Source organism: Venturia canescens, chromosome 1 (assembly GCF_019457755.1).
Source record: "Venturia canescens isolate UGA chromosome 1, ASM1945775v1, whole genome shotgun sequence".
Lineage (NCBI taxonomy): Eukaryota > Metazoa > Arthropoda > Insecta > Hymenoptera > Ichneumonidae > Venturia > Venturia canescens.
In genome coordinates this window covers 26,296,895-26,309,096 of record NC_057421.1, presented here as the reverse complement: position 1 = coordinate 26,309,096, position 12,202 = coordinate 26,296,895, and the positions used below count along the sequence as shown (strand labels likewise).

At 37.8% G+C, this 12,202-nt stretch overlaps 1 protein-coding gene across 1 annotated transcript in view; it reads right to left on the bottom strand.

Annotated features, from left to right (window-relative positions):
• Positions 1–616: 616 nt before the first annotated feature.
• shg (shotgun) overlaps positions 617–12,202 on the bottom strand; it is a 125,528-nt gene continuing 113,942 nt past the window's right edge. The window contains exons 5-13 of the mRNA XM_043411293.1: positions 11,109–11,297; positions 10,742–11,028; positions 10,097–10,367; positions 7,694–9,797; positions 7,296–7,519; positions 6,974–7,189; positions 6,371–6,710; positions 5,906–6,058; positions 617–5,555 (exon numbers count right to left, since the gene is read on the bottom strand). Of these exons, the coding sequence (XP_043267228.1) occupies positions 5,413–5,555; positions 5,906–6,058; positions 6,371–6,710; positions 6,974–7,189; positions 7,296–7,519; positions 7,694–9,797; positions 10,097–10,367; positions 10,742–11,028; positions 11,109–11,297 (3,927 nt within the window). The 3' untranslated portion in view covers positions 617–5,412. The remainder of the gene's footprint in view (positions 5,556–5,905; positions 6,059–6,370; positions 6,711–6,973; positions 7,190–7,295; positions 7,520–7,693; positions 9,798–10,096; positions 10,368–10,741; positions 11,029–11,108; positions 11,298–12,202) is intronic.

Sequence of the window (12,202 nt, the reverse complement as noted above, 5' to 3'; positions counted from 1 at the left end):
CAATTTCGATTTCGAAATTTGCAGCTATCTTTCTCGCACTTACAGTTGCGATACGTAGCCTCCATTCGTCCCAAATTCTTTATCCTTTCTTTTTGGAGACATTTTAAATAATCAGCATCCAATAAAACTGTCTCCAGCTCGTTTCTCAATCTAAAAAAATGTCACCGGCAAACGTATTTTCTGAAATTGCGAAAATTCTTTTGTTTGACGTGTATATAACAATAAAAGTACGATGTCGTTGCAGAACTTTCGTCCGTTGTAATAATTAAGTTGAGCTTCATCTCAATGCAAAAGGTTTCTTCTTCATTGGTGTATTTTTTTCACTCAGCAGGACGCGCGGCGAAGCCTGATAAAATTCCAACGGCTATAACGAGTCGAGTGTGACGTTCACCCGTTTAAGGTTTTCGTTATTCGGTCTCGTACGAAAAAAATAATTGCGATTGAGAATTATAAATCAAAAAAGTGCAAGTTAAATAAAAAAAAAAATGGTTAGCCTCATTGAAAAATACGAGGCAAGTCGGGACGATTTTTCACAAGTGAGTAGTTGAGAATTAGATGACAAGCAAAATTTCATAGATTTCTAGTGACAGTAGGGACGAAATGATACACGGTTGCGTGACTCGGTACTCCGTACGTTTGAATTTTATTTTTATTACAAGAGAAAAAAATATAAACAAAAAATTGGGAAGTTACAGTTAAATTGGGTGATGAATTCGGAATAAACGATACAGGTGCATTCCTATAGCAATGATCATCGATTATCACATGTTCGATGATATTTACATCGCATTTATTCGTTATTTTTCCACCGCTCACGTCGACGGGTTCAATGGAATTAATTTTCCTCTATTTTTCTCTCCCTCCATACATAAATACATAAAACGTCCTCGCCCTCCGGCAGAGTGATTTGTCGGAACAAAAGTTTTCGCTGTTAATGATCAGCGAGATTTTATATAACGAAATAAAAAAAGATAATTGGAAAAAAGTGTATACATATGAAGAGAAAAAAACATTGAAACGAAAATGAAGCGATTACATTTCCAGGCGCTTAAAAATACAGTGATTCGCGAGCCACTCTCGCGCTATAAATCGCATGTTATTACATTATAACCTGTATAGGGCAGTGTCCTGTAAAACCTTATAGACGGAATGAAGATATGTCCTCTCTTCTTTTTATAATCTTTCTTCGGCTCTTCCTCCTCCTCATTCTTCTTTACGATCAATTCATAAAAGCGAGATCACAGGTGAATTCGTTAAAGTCATATCGAGGAAAATCTTGGCAAATAACACACGAAGAATTGCATGCTACATTAGCATCTGTTTATTCGCCTCTCTCGCAATCCCCATTGAATCTAACGACGAGTTATTTCAACAATAGACACAAGTGTTTTTAACGATTCGCGAAACAACCATTTCCTCGAATTTGTTTTTACGAAAACACGTCGAACGATTTCTCAATTATAAATATTCCGTGTAAGTGTTACATCGATAGCAAAGTGGTACTCGCACACCGCGTGTGCCTAAATGTACCCGCTTATCGCGTTCGTAACCGCTAAAGTTTATGTACAACGAAATTGGACGATATTTGCGAGTTTCATTGGAAAAAGTATGCTCCAACGAATTGATTACTATTACTGCGAGTCGATGAAACAAAAATATGCAAAATAACTAAAATTCATCATTGAAGAATGATTTTATTGATAAGTGGGAATATATCGTTCATTTTTCAATCGTCTTTAAAGAACGTACATTTTTTATTGCAATTTTATCGATGGCATTCTCTGTAATACGAGATGCAAGAAGTTTTGAGCAAATAAAATCGTCTGACAGTAGTAGAATATTCTCTTGTCGGAGATTTTTTAAGAAATTTTCGAGCCAACATATATTGCATTATGTTTGATGATTACTCAATGAAGCGATCTGTACTAATTGAAAGAAAAAAAAAATAAAATAAAAATTCTCAGGTTCATCCTTGTCTCAAAGTTTTTTTTACTCGTACAAAACGTTTCAAACGTCCGGTTCAATGTCTCCGCTCAATAAATGTCCAGTTCCATTGTACATTTTTTACAACATTGATTCACGCAAAACATCTTTCGTTCTGCTCGATTTACAATATTCGAGTCTAAGTGATTTTGGTGTGTACATCTAAATTGTAAATGTTGCAAACTACAAAAAAGTAAAAAGAAATTTGAATGAAAAAAAAGTCGTTGTTCAATAGCTCGCGTCAAGTCGAGTTAACAATTTTTATCAATCTTTCTTCTTCCCTTTTATTTTACTTATTTATTTCGTAATCGAACCGCGGACGTAGTAAAATTTTGAGATCACACTCGTTCTTCTATTATTGTTACTTACATTCATTTATATATATATATACCGCTTATTGTGAGTTAACTTTTAAAGCGCATCGTTGAGATGAATTCGAAAAAAATTTGCGAGTAAAACGTGCGAGTTGTCCTCGAAATAGAGGATTCCCTCGATGTCATCGAAAAACGAAAAAATGTCACAAGTCTTTCGCCTAAAAAATTAATATTTTTGCTACAATATTTATTATTGATATTACTCGTATTATCGTTATGATTATTATGATAATTGTTATCATTATAATTACTATTAAAGTCGGATTCATATCAACGAGGCCCCATTCGCTAGAAATACATATTTACGCAGTGACATCACTGCTTCATTGTACAAAAAGCTTATGAACTAAAGATTTATTTTATTTTTCATTATTTCATGAAAAATCGTAGTTGGTACAGTAATAGATAATAGTTGTGTATACATGAAAAATAAAACTTTCTCATAGTCCTACTTAAGCATAAAATGAGAACAATGATGGGATGAATAAAAAATAATACGATTATGGTAAATGCATTTCGTGGGGGTTGATGGGGAAAGGAATGAATTTCTGCATCAACGAATTTCACAAGCTGGTTCATCATTTTTACTCCCTTATGTTGTGAGCGAAAAATTTTATGCACCAGCCAGGGTTTCGAGCTCAAACATTCATGGGCAGTTTGTAAAATGTTTGCTCATCGATCGACACGATTCTTCTTTTTCTTACTTTTCAACAATAGTAATTTTTTTTCGCGAGCTCGTATACGCTCGATGACGACGATTTTTCACTTCGATTGCATGTTCAGCTTCTTATAAATTGTTTCGTAAAAAATGAGAAATTACTGATATTGCTACAAACCGTTACGATCATTGATTCGTGATTTAGGATACAAAGTTTCATGCGTCACAATTATTGCGAACGCAACAATTTGAAAAATTTGAGTTTTTGCGAAAGAAAATGTAGGATTGTTTGACAAATGGTTTTTTTTTCCAGAATATTTATCCGAGGAACGATTATTATTGAATTTTTTGGAATTTGTACTGTTGTAGTGGAATTTCGTATCGGCAATCGAGAGGTAAAATATCCCTACTCTTCTATAACTCATCAATGTACGCCCCTTGAGCTTATTGTTTTTTTTTATCGTTTTCGCGTTTGGCAAAATTGGAATTGATTTTTAACGAAATTGCCTAAACTGCAATTATTCATATACATATACATACTATTCAATATTCGTTTAATATAAACCGAGGAAATCCGTCAGAAAATGTGCTTATTATGGCACTCGGTTTTGCCTTCATCTATCATATTTCTTTTTCATTTCATTCATTTATATTTACCATTTATTCATATCGGTATTTATATATACTCTTATAGCTGTCCGTTTACGAAATAGTCTTGGAATACTTGTGAATCACGTTAAATTGAGAGGGCTCTTCAGGCGGAAAATGGATTTTAATGCCTGAAAAGTCAGCTCGTTAAATCTGCGAGTTTTCAAAACGATTGGTCGATAATGAATGAGCCATTATATGAGTAAAGAAAAAGAGAAAAAATATTCAATAAAAATGTACGCAATGAATCTCAATCGTCGACGAATCTCGAACGCGGATGTACTCGTGTTATTTCAGTTTACATGAACATTATAATTTTTATCATCTCGCTTTTCTATCCGAGTTTCATTTAATTTTCATTCGCTTTGAGATTTATATGCCACTTTTTGCATAAGCACTTTGAACACGCGCTATATATATTTGTTATTATATTGTATATCTATCTAAACTGCGACGTACCATATTCATTTGTGTCCATTCACTTTTTTTTCACTCGCACAAACACGTATACGCACACGTTCTCATACATAAATTCTTTCTTTGCACACTTTTTGCACTGAGATAAATTTACAATTGAATAAATTGACATAAAATAAATTTATGTTTTCTGCAACAATATATTGATTTTTGTTGTTTCACTACAAGAAATAATTTAGCTGCGCGAATAGAAGGAAGTAAATATGGAAGGGAAAGACGATTTGAACTCTTATTTGTTGCAGAAATCACAAACGTTGTCGTTACCTCTTTTATTCAATTACCAAATTTATGAAATATTTTTCTCAGTCCTGTCTCCATCGATATATAATATGTTTATGCTTAAATATATGTATGTGTATGTTTCATCGCTTCAATGCCCCAAGAGGAATATTGATTTTTTTTTGTCCACATATACATACATATACAGAAATATATTGACATATATTTTTGTGTAATAATAATATTCACGTATAAAAAATAGCCGAGAAATCGTGTAACTTGGATGACCGTCGGATCGACGGAATTTCCCGTTTCACGCGTAGTACATTTTTTCAATTCCCTTCCAAATGATATCATAAAGGTCGAAGCAAAGGTGGAACGAATGTTGGAATTCCCCGAGCTTTAATGACTGGGAGACAATATAATTGTGATTTTTTCAAGGGAAAGCTTCGGGAAACAAAAAACATCGAATAAACGAATGAGCGGGTAACTCGCGAGCCCAAAGTTACACGAGTTCTTACGGCTAGCGAGTTCCAAAGTCAGTCACATAGCATTTCGAAGCCATTACGCAGCGTTACAAATAAAAATGGAAAATAATAACAGTATAGGTTGTAACGTTGCATTCTATTTCATTTCCGTGTACTGTTGCGACTCGATTTAATGTAAAAGAGTGTAAAAAAAAAGGTATTATAGTTATTAATGTATTCATAGGTACATTTATATCCTGTTTTTTCTCGATTAGGGCCGGAAAATCTGTTAGTGATAATCGCATGTCGATGCGCACATTTTTAAGACGTTCTCTTCACTCATTCGTGAAAATTTCGTTAAAAATAATATTTCCTCGAAGTTTCATCACTTCCGGTTTTATTTGTATTTTTTTCCAACGAAAAAAAATCCCTGTTCACACGGGCCCATTTCAAGGGACTCTCTTCCCTGGATCCTCATGAGTTCTTAGCATTTCGCTTCCTTGTTTCACTATCTTAAAGTACTTTTTCCTTTTTATTCAGTTATTTATTTTACTTTTTTCATTTTTTTTATTGAAAAGCCAGTCTCTCAACACCAACTTTCGCTCTCTCGTTCTCCGACGCCGTCGCTGTCCTCGTCACTTGGCTCTTCCCCGTACATGTCCGCCAATTTTCTGAACCTTGGCCCAAAGTTCGAGAGATAATTGAATTTTAAATCCCCGTCGTCCGTACCTACAGATGCAATGTTTCGTTAATTCATCTTTTTTATTAAATTGTCTCCAATCCGATTCAATTTATTTCATTCCTCGATTGAAATTTTTTCCATTCGCAAACGAAGTGAATTCGGAATGAATTTTTTCGTTGGAATCTACGATCAAAATTGCAATTGCGCATTCGAACGCGAGATTTGGGTTACGACGAATCAAATAAATTTAATTTCACATTCATAAAAATTCAAATTACGTTTTATATTAATATCAATAACTTCAGGACGCCTATACAAATGCTATGATTCCTAGGAGAATATCTTAAATTTGTTTCTCCCAGTGTTTCTCTGGAGAAGTTCGTGAAATTAAACTTACAAGAGGCAAGAGACGACAAGGAACCATCGGAATTTCCTTCCCCTTCGTAGGCATAATGCCTGACGTCGTCAAATGGATTCGTGTCTGGATCTTTGTCGCATGTTTCTTTCTTGCTGTCCAAAAATCCACAAATATCTGGCACTTCGTCTGGAACTAGAATGAAAAAAGATGAAAATTAGAGTTTGATGGCTCCGTCCTTCATAGTCAGGGAACATGTCAACATTTTTCAGAATCCAAGAATCGCTCGAATTCTCGATACTAACAACGGAGCGTACTAATGGAATACAATATTGGCTTCTTGGGATCAGTTTGTTGAACTTTTGGGTTTTGCGTAATTGGGATAAAACGATAAAAAGGCTAGTCAAATTTAGATCTACTCCGATTTGGTCTTTTGACAATGTTCAAAATTTGCTGTGAAAAGTTCAAGTGAATAAATATTTTATCTGGCTTCTAGTAAATACTGACCTCTCGTTTGAATTCCTGCAGGCGCAATTTTAGAATCTAATGGCGGTGCGTCGTAAATTCTCCTGAGGACATTCAAATCGTATCCCGTGTCAACTTCGCCACCACCCTCATCTTCGTAGTTTATGATATTTTCTCTTATGTCGTCCATGTCTTTGTATAAATCATCACGTTTCCTTCTGTGTACAACTACGGCGAGTAGAAGAATGAGGAGTACAGCTATACACACGAGAATAGCAACGAGGAAATTCGTATCAATTCCGAAAGATACGGCTTGTGTTGTTGCATTATCGCATCCTGGATCAGCGTTTCTCGACAATGCTGGCATACCCAAGTTGTACGTCTGCGATATATAAAAAAAAAAAAATTAAACGTTTGTAAATGAGAAGTTTGTGTCATCTCAGAAAATGATTTCAGTAAAATTTCTAATCCAGTAGAACCTTAACAATTCCTGGAGTTTTTGAAGAATTAAAAAATCTTTCGAATCATCTGTAGCTCTGACAATATATTTCATTGAAGAAACTACTTATATAAAAATAGGAAATTGTGCTTTATAACGTTTTCGATTGTAATAGAACGAAAAAAATCTGTCGTAGAATTACGTACGTTCCCATTGATTGTCATGTTGCGTATACATCCGACGAAGCCTTTATTCGTTGGTGTGTGTTTCCATTCGAGGTTCGAAGCGAGTGTGCTCAAATCGCTCATCACACCACCGATTTGCAGAGGGCTGTTAACATTCAAAAATTCGTTCTTTCCAGCTGGGGCTTTGAGACTCATGCAAGCCGAAATTCCGCAATTGTCGACTTTCATTTCGATTGCCTAGGGATGAAAATACGCATAATAGTATTTTGCTTGTGCAGTACTGTTATCATGGTCTCTGCCCACTGTAGCATTGGTATTTCATGGCGAAATGACGGCTACTCACGGTTTTTGTCCAATAAACATCGATCCTATGACTTTTGCCATCGGTCAATTTGATCAGATTGTGATCGAGCCTCACAGTTCCAGTACCGTAGTTAACATACAAAACTGGATAACCTTTTTCGATTTCCAACGACATAAAATCGCTTATTCCCAATTTCGGTCTGTAGTTCATTGGTCCAAAATAAAAAACAAGACTATTGTCAACCTGTGGTGTCAACTCGAGACCTGCGAATTAAAACAAAAAATATACGTCGATTTAAAATTATTGATATACGTCAATAATTGTTAAATTCCATTTTATCAACATTTTGAAATTGTAATAATTCAGAACAGAATATTTAGCGCTTTACAATAATCAATTAATCAATGGAAAGAAAAAACATGTTTTCAGATTCTTACCCAAGTGTGAGTCATCGCATGCTTGTCCGGGTGGAGGCATAACAGCCCAACCGTCGCCTTGGAATCCGATACCCAAAACTTCGCATCTCGGGCCTTCGTAATGAGGCGGGCATTCGCAACGCTCAGCCAGAGGAGTTCCACCGTTGAGGCAGACTATGGGTTCGGCAATGTGGCACGTGCATAGAGGATCAACGACGGCGCGTACGCCAACAAAAGAGCTGGTGTTGGTATAAACCGCGTAGGGTTCGTTACTGGGATTGAGATAGTTTCGACAGGAATTGTTGCAATGAAGCTTTTCAAAGAGACACTCATCGATATTGATAAGCAAAATATCAGCCCCCATATCTTTTTCTATTCTCTCCGCATTTTGAGCTATAATAGTGTTCAACTTTTCGGGAGCGTAGTAAGGGGATCCGTGAGCGGAAAATCGGACATCGAGAAGAGACATGTTGTTGTGATGCGGGGAATGCAGAACAGTAAAAACATCAACATTGTCTATGGAAGTATTGAGCATTTTCGCCAAATTTTCTTGGAATAAATCCTTTTTACTGCCGCGGGGTTTGATGGGTTCGACAAATTCTTCGGCGGTTATACCGAAAAATCGTATAGAGCCAGATTTCAGGACAGCTTCTTCGGGTATTTCTTTCACGGTGACATTGACGTAAGCATAGACTTCGTGTCGTGGAACTTCCGGGCTATCCTCGGTAACGAGGAATTTCAGGTTGAAGGTATCGTTAGAGGTGCCGGAAAGGAGGGTTATCATGCCCGTGCTGGTGTCGAGGAGGAAGCCTTCGTGGGTGGACACCCAGGCAAAGTGTTTATCCGGCAAATCCCAATCATCGGGATCATCGACGTAAACACGTCCGATTTTCGTGTCAGGCGCTTCACCGCGATAATTGTATACGAATATCGAGCTTGAGCCTTCTTCCATCGCATTGTCATTTTTATCACCGATTATAACGGTCAAAGTTGATGTACCGGTTTGCGGCGGTGTACCACTATCGGTGATCGCGATTGGGATGTCGTAACTCTTACGTTTTTCACGATCGAATTCGACACGGGCGTACAGATCGTCTTCGTGAATATAGAATTTTGTGTGTATTTCGTTATCGGCGGAGTCGTCGATTCGATACTCGAAGGGCGGCCCGTTTTTGTCGGAATCGTAATCACGGGCTTTCAGTTTGGTGACGTTACCAGGAGGTTTGTTCTCGTCCCACACGACCGGTTGCTGCATGTCGAGGAAAGGTGCATTGTCGTTTATATCCTCGAGGGTTATGTTGACGGTTACGAGCTCTCGCAACGCTGTTGGTGAACCATCTTCGTCACGGGCCATCACCAATATTGCCCACATAGGATAACCGTTCGGTGGATCTCGATCGAGAGGCTTTCGCAACGTGAGACATCCAGTTTTGTCAATACTGATCAGGGGCTGTTGCTCCTCTTTCACTATGAAATAAGCGATATGCTGATCGGCGTGACGATCTTTTATATCCGGATCATAGGCGACGACGTTCGTAACGCAACCTTCGACCAATTGTTCCTCCACGATTTTTGGATTTCTCTCGAAATCCTCGAATATCGGTGGATTGTCGTTTACATTTTCAATAAATATTTTCACTTGTGCCGTATCGTTGAACAAACCGTCGAACGCTTTAACCGTCAAATTGTATTCGGTTATTTGCTCGTAATCAAGCGGGTTTTTTACACGAATTTTTCCGGTTGTGCCTTCGATGTAAAAGCTGTCGTCCGTGTTGCCAGCCACGATACTGTAAGTCACCGGACTCGCCGTGTCCGAATCGATAGCTTTTACTTCCGTAACTGGTGCGTTTATGTTTGCATTTTCCAGGATCGAATTTGCCGTGTAAACCGCTTGCGTGAAGTGGGGCGCGTTGTCGTTCTTGTCCGCAATTTCAATACGGAACACTTGTTGACCCTTGTTGTGTTCTCCCGTTTTAAAAAGTGCGCTCGGCGAATTATCCACCGCTATTACTTTCACGTTGTACGTATCCTCGGATTCTCGATCGAAAGTCGTCAGAGTCGTAATGTTACCGGTCTGGTGATCGATCGCAAAGAGATTTTTGAAATTGTCCAGCTCGTAAGTGACCTGAAAAAAACATTTTTACAATCCATTATTATTCATTATTCTTAAACATCTTCATATTCATAGCTGTATTACACCCGTTGCTTAAAGTAACTTGTCGTAATATTCAAAATTTTATTGTGCAACATTGAATTTTGTTCGATCGATTAAATTTTTCGCACACAAGGAAAAGTCTAAATATTTTCGATGGCTCACAAATTCGTCTTCCAAATATGGCGAAAATGCAACGCCTCCAACGTAGAATTGAAAAAAAAAAATTAAAGTATGTATATTTGATCGAATAAAACAGTTGACAAATTTACCTGATTGTGGGCGGATGTGCCATCGGCGTCGATGGCTCGTACTTGCATAACCGGTACTCCGGCTGCCTCATTTTCTAGCACGCTTCCTTTTTCCATTTCACGGAAAACCGGTATATTGTCGTTCACATCCAATACTTTTACATTAATAACAGTCTCGGCGGCTAGCTGATATTTGTTTTGAACACGAACGATAAGCGTGTACTCGGTGTTGCTCTCGTAATCCAGATGCTGAGCGAGTTTTATGTCGGCTATGTTCTTCGTCGATTCCAATCTAAAAATAGAAGCGGGAAATTCGATCAAATGGAATAAGAATAATAATAAGGAGGGGGGGGAAAAAACGTTCATTCGATACATCGTTCGACGCGGTGACGAGAAAATCGAAAAAATTTAAAAAAACGTAAGCGTGCGTGACACTGCCATACAAAAATTCCCAAAGGCGCGGTTGTCCTATAAGTGATTTCTAGATTCTTCCCAATGTGAAGTTTTTGCTATTTTTTTGAGTGTCGTGAAACCCTCTCCGATCGATAACAACAAAACGTGAATCCCAATCGAGATGATGTGAAAATTTACTTAAACGAAAAAGTCATAGAATTTTTCCTGAATTTGGTAATGCGTCGATGCATTTGAAAAATTGTGCTCTCTTACCTGAAGGTATTTCCTTTGTTCGTCTGCTCTGTACGTCCGGGTACGAGCTCGAATATGAGATCTTGACTGTCGTCAATATTAGATACAGCTTCGAGCCTTACGAGACTCGTGTCGAAGTCGCTAAAATTTTCTCGGAGTCTGAGTGGTTCTTGGGGACGCGGTAAAAACGTCGGTGCCTTTTTGTGTGATTCGACCACTCGAATGTCCAAATCGATAACGCTGGCTTTTGGCTCTCTACCGAGATCCTGGGCCTTGGCAGTCATGCTGAACTTGTAGTCGGGATTTTGCTGCAGGAAGAACATTCTCGTTAGTGTTTAACGTTTACCAAATTTCCGGTTGACTGAATCGTCTTCGAATAGTTACTCACTGTCAGCGGCTTAGTCAAAAAAATGACGCCGGTGCTGTTGTCGATTCGGAAGTAAGCACCGTCGTCGGGCCTCTTTGGAAAGAGGCTGTAAACGACGACCGAGTTATTGCCGTCGTCTATGTCGGTCGCCGAAACCCTCATCACTTCCCCGGTCGGCGGCAAATCTTGCGGCACCGATTCCGTATACGCCTATGAACACGAGAACAAGAGATGAGGAAATCCGTCGCATTGGAATGCGTTCGAACACTCGTGAGGCAAACTCACGCAAAACAAAAACAATTTTGTCTTTAGTCCCATGCAGTGCACAGAAGAAAAAAAATTCCTCGTGAAATAAACTGAATTTAGTAACGGTACTTCTACGGTGTTTTATCAATTTATTCGTCGTGAATTCGATCACTTGAAAAGTCATGCTTTGCAGCAGCTGACGAGCAACTGCATATTGAAATATCGTTACGCATAAGAGCACTGAGTGAGAAATCGTTTTTTTCAGGGTGCACAGATCGATGGAAGAAATTCATGCGAAAAGTACCGCATTCTTGATCAATGATACGTGCATGCAACTGGAAAATTAATGATGGAAATTCTATAACGACGATGGCGAAAAATCAAAGATCCAAACTCCATTTGCTAATAATTCAAATGTCTAATATGAAAAACTCATTTTCAAATTAATGACTTGAAAGAGTTGTGCATTGTCGTGCTGAATACCGTAAAAAAGGGCAAATGGGAAGAGTATTGGTTGATTTTTTCACAGCATGATCTCGTTTTTTTTTCAATTCAATTCGATGTTGTTTCAAATAGAAGGTTTGCGAGTAAAAAATTTGAATGCTGTTTTGTTTTTCACTGCTGTGATGATTGATCGGCGATTTTGTTTAATTGTCAGCTGATCAAATGGGTTCTCTGGATATGCTTGATAAGTTAAATTGTTGAAAAAAAAAAAAAAAATAAAAAAAACAAATTAGGTAGAGAAATATAAATTCCATAAATTCCGGCAAAATTGATGGGCACGTGACGCAGGTAGGATCACCAAGATCGTAATAGTAACGACCGGAGTTCGGATGACGAATGGGGGCGAATTAATTTTTATAATCCAA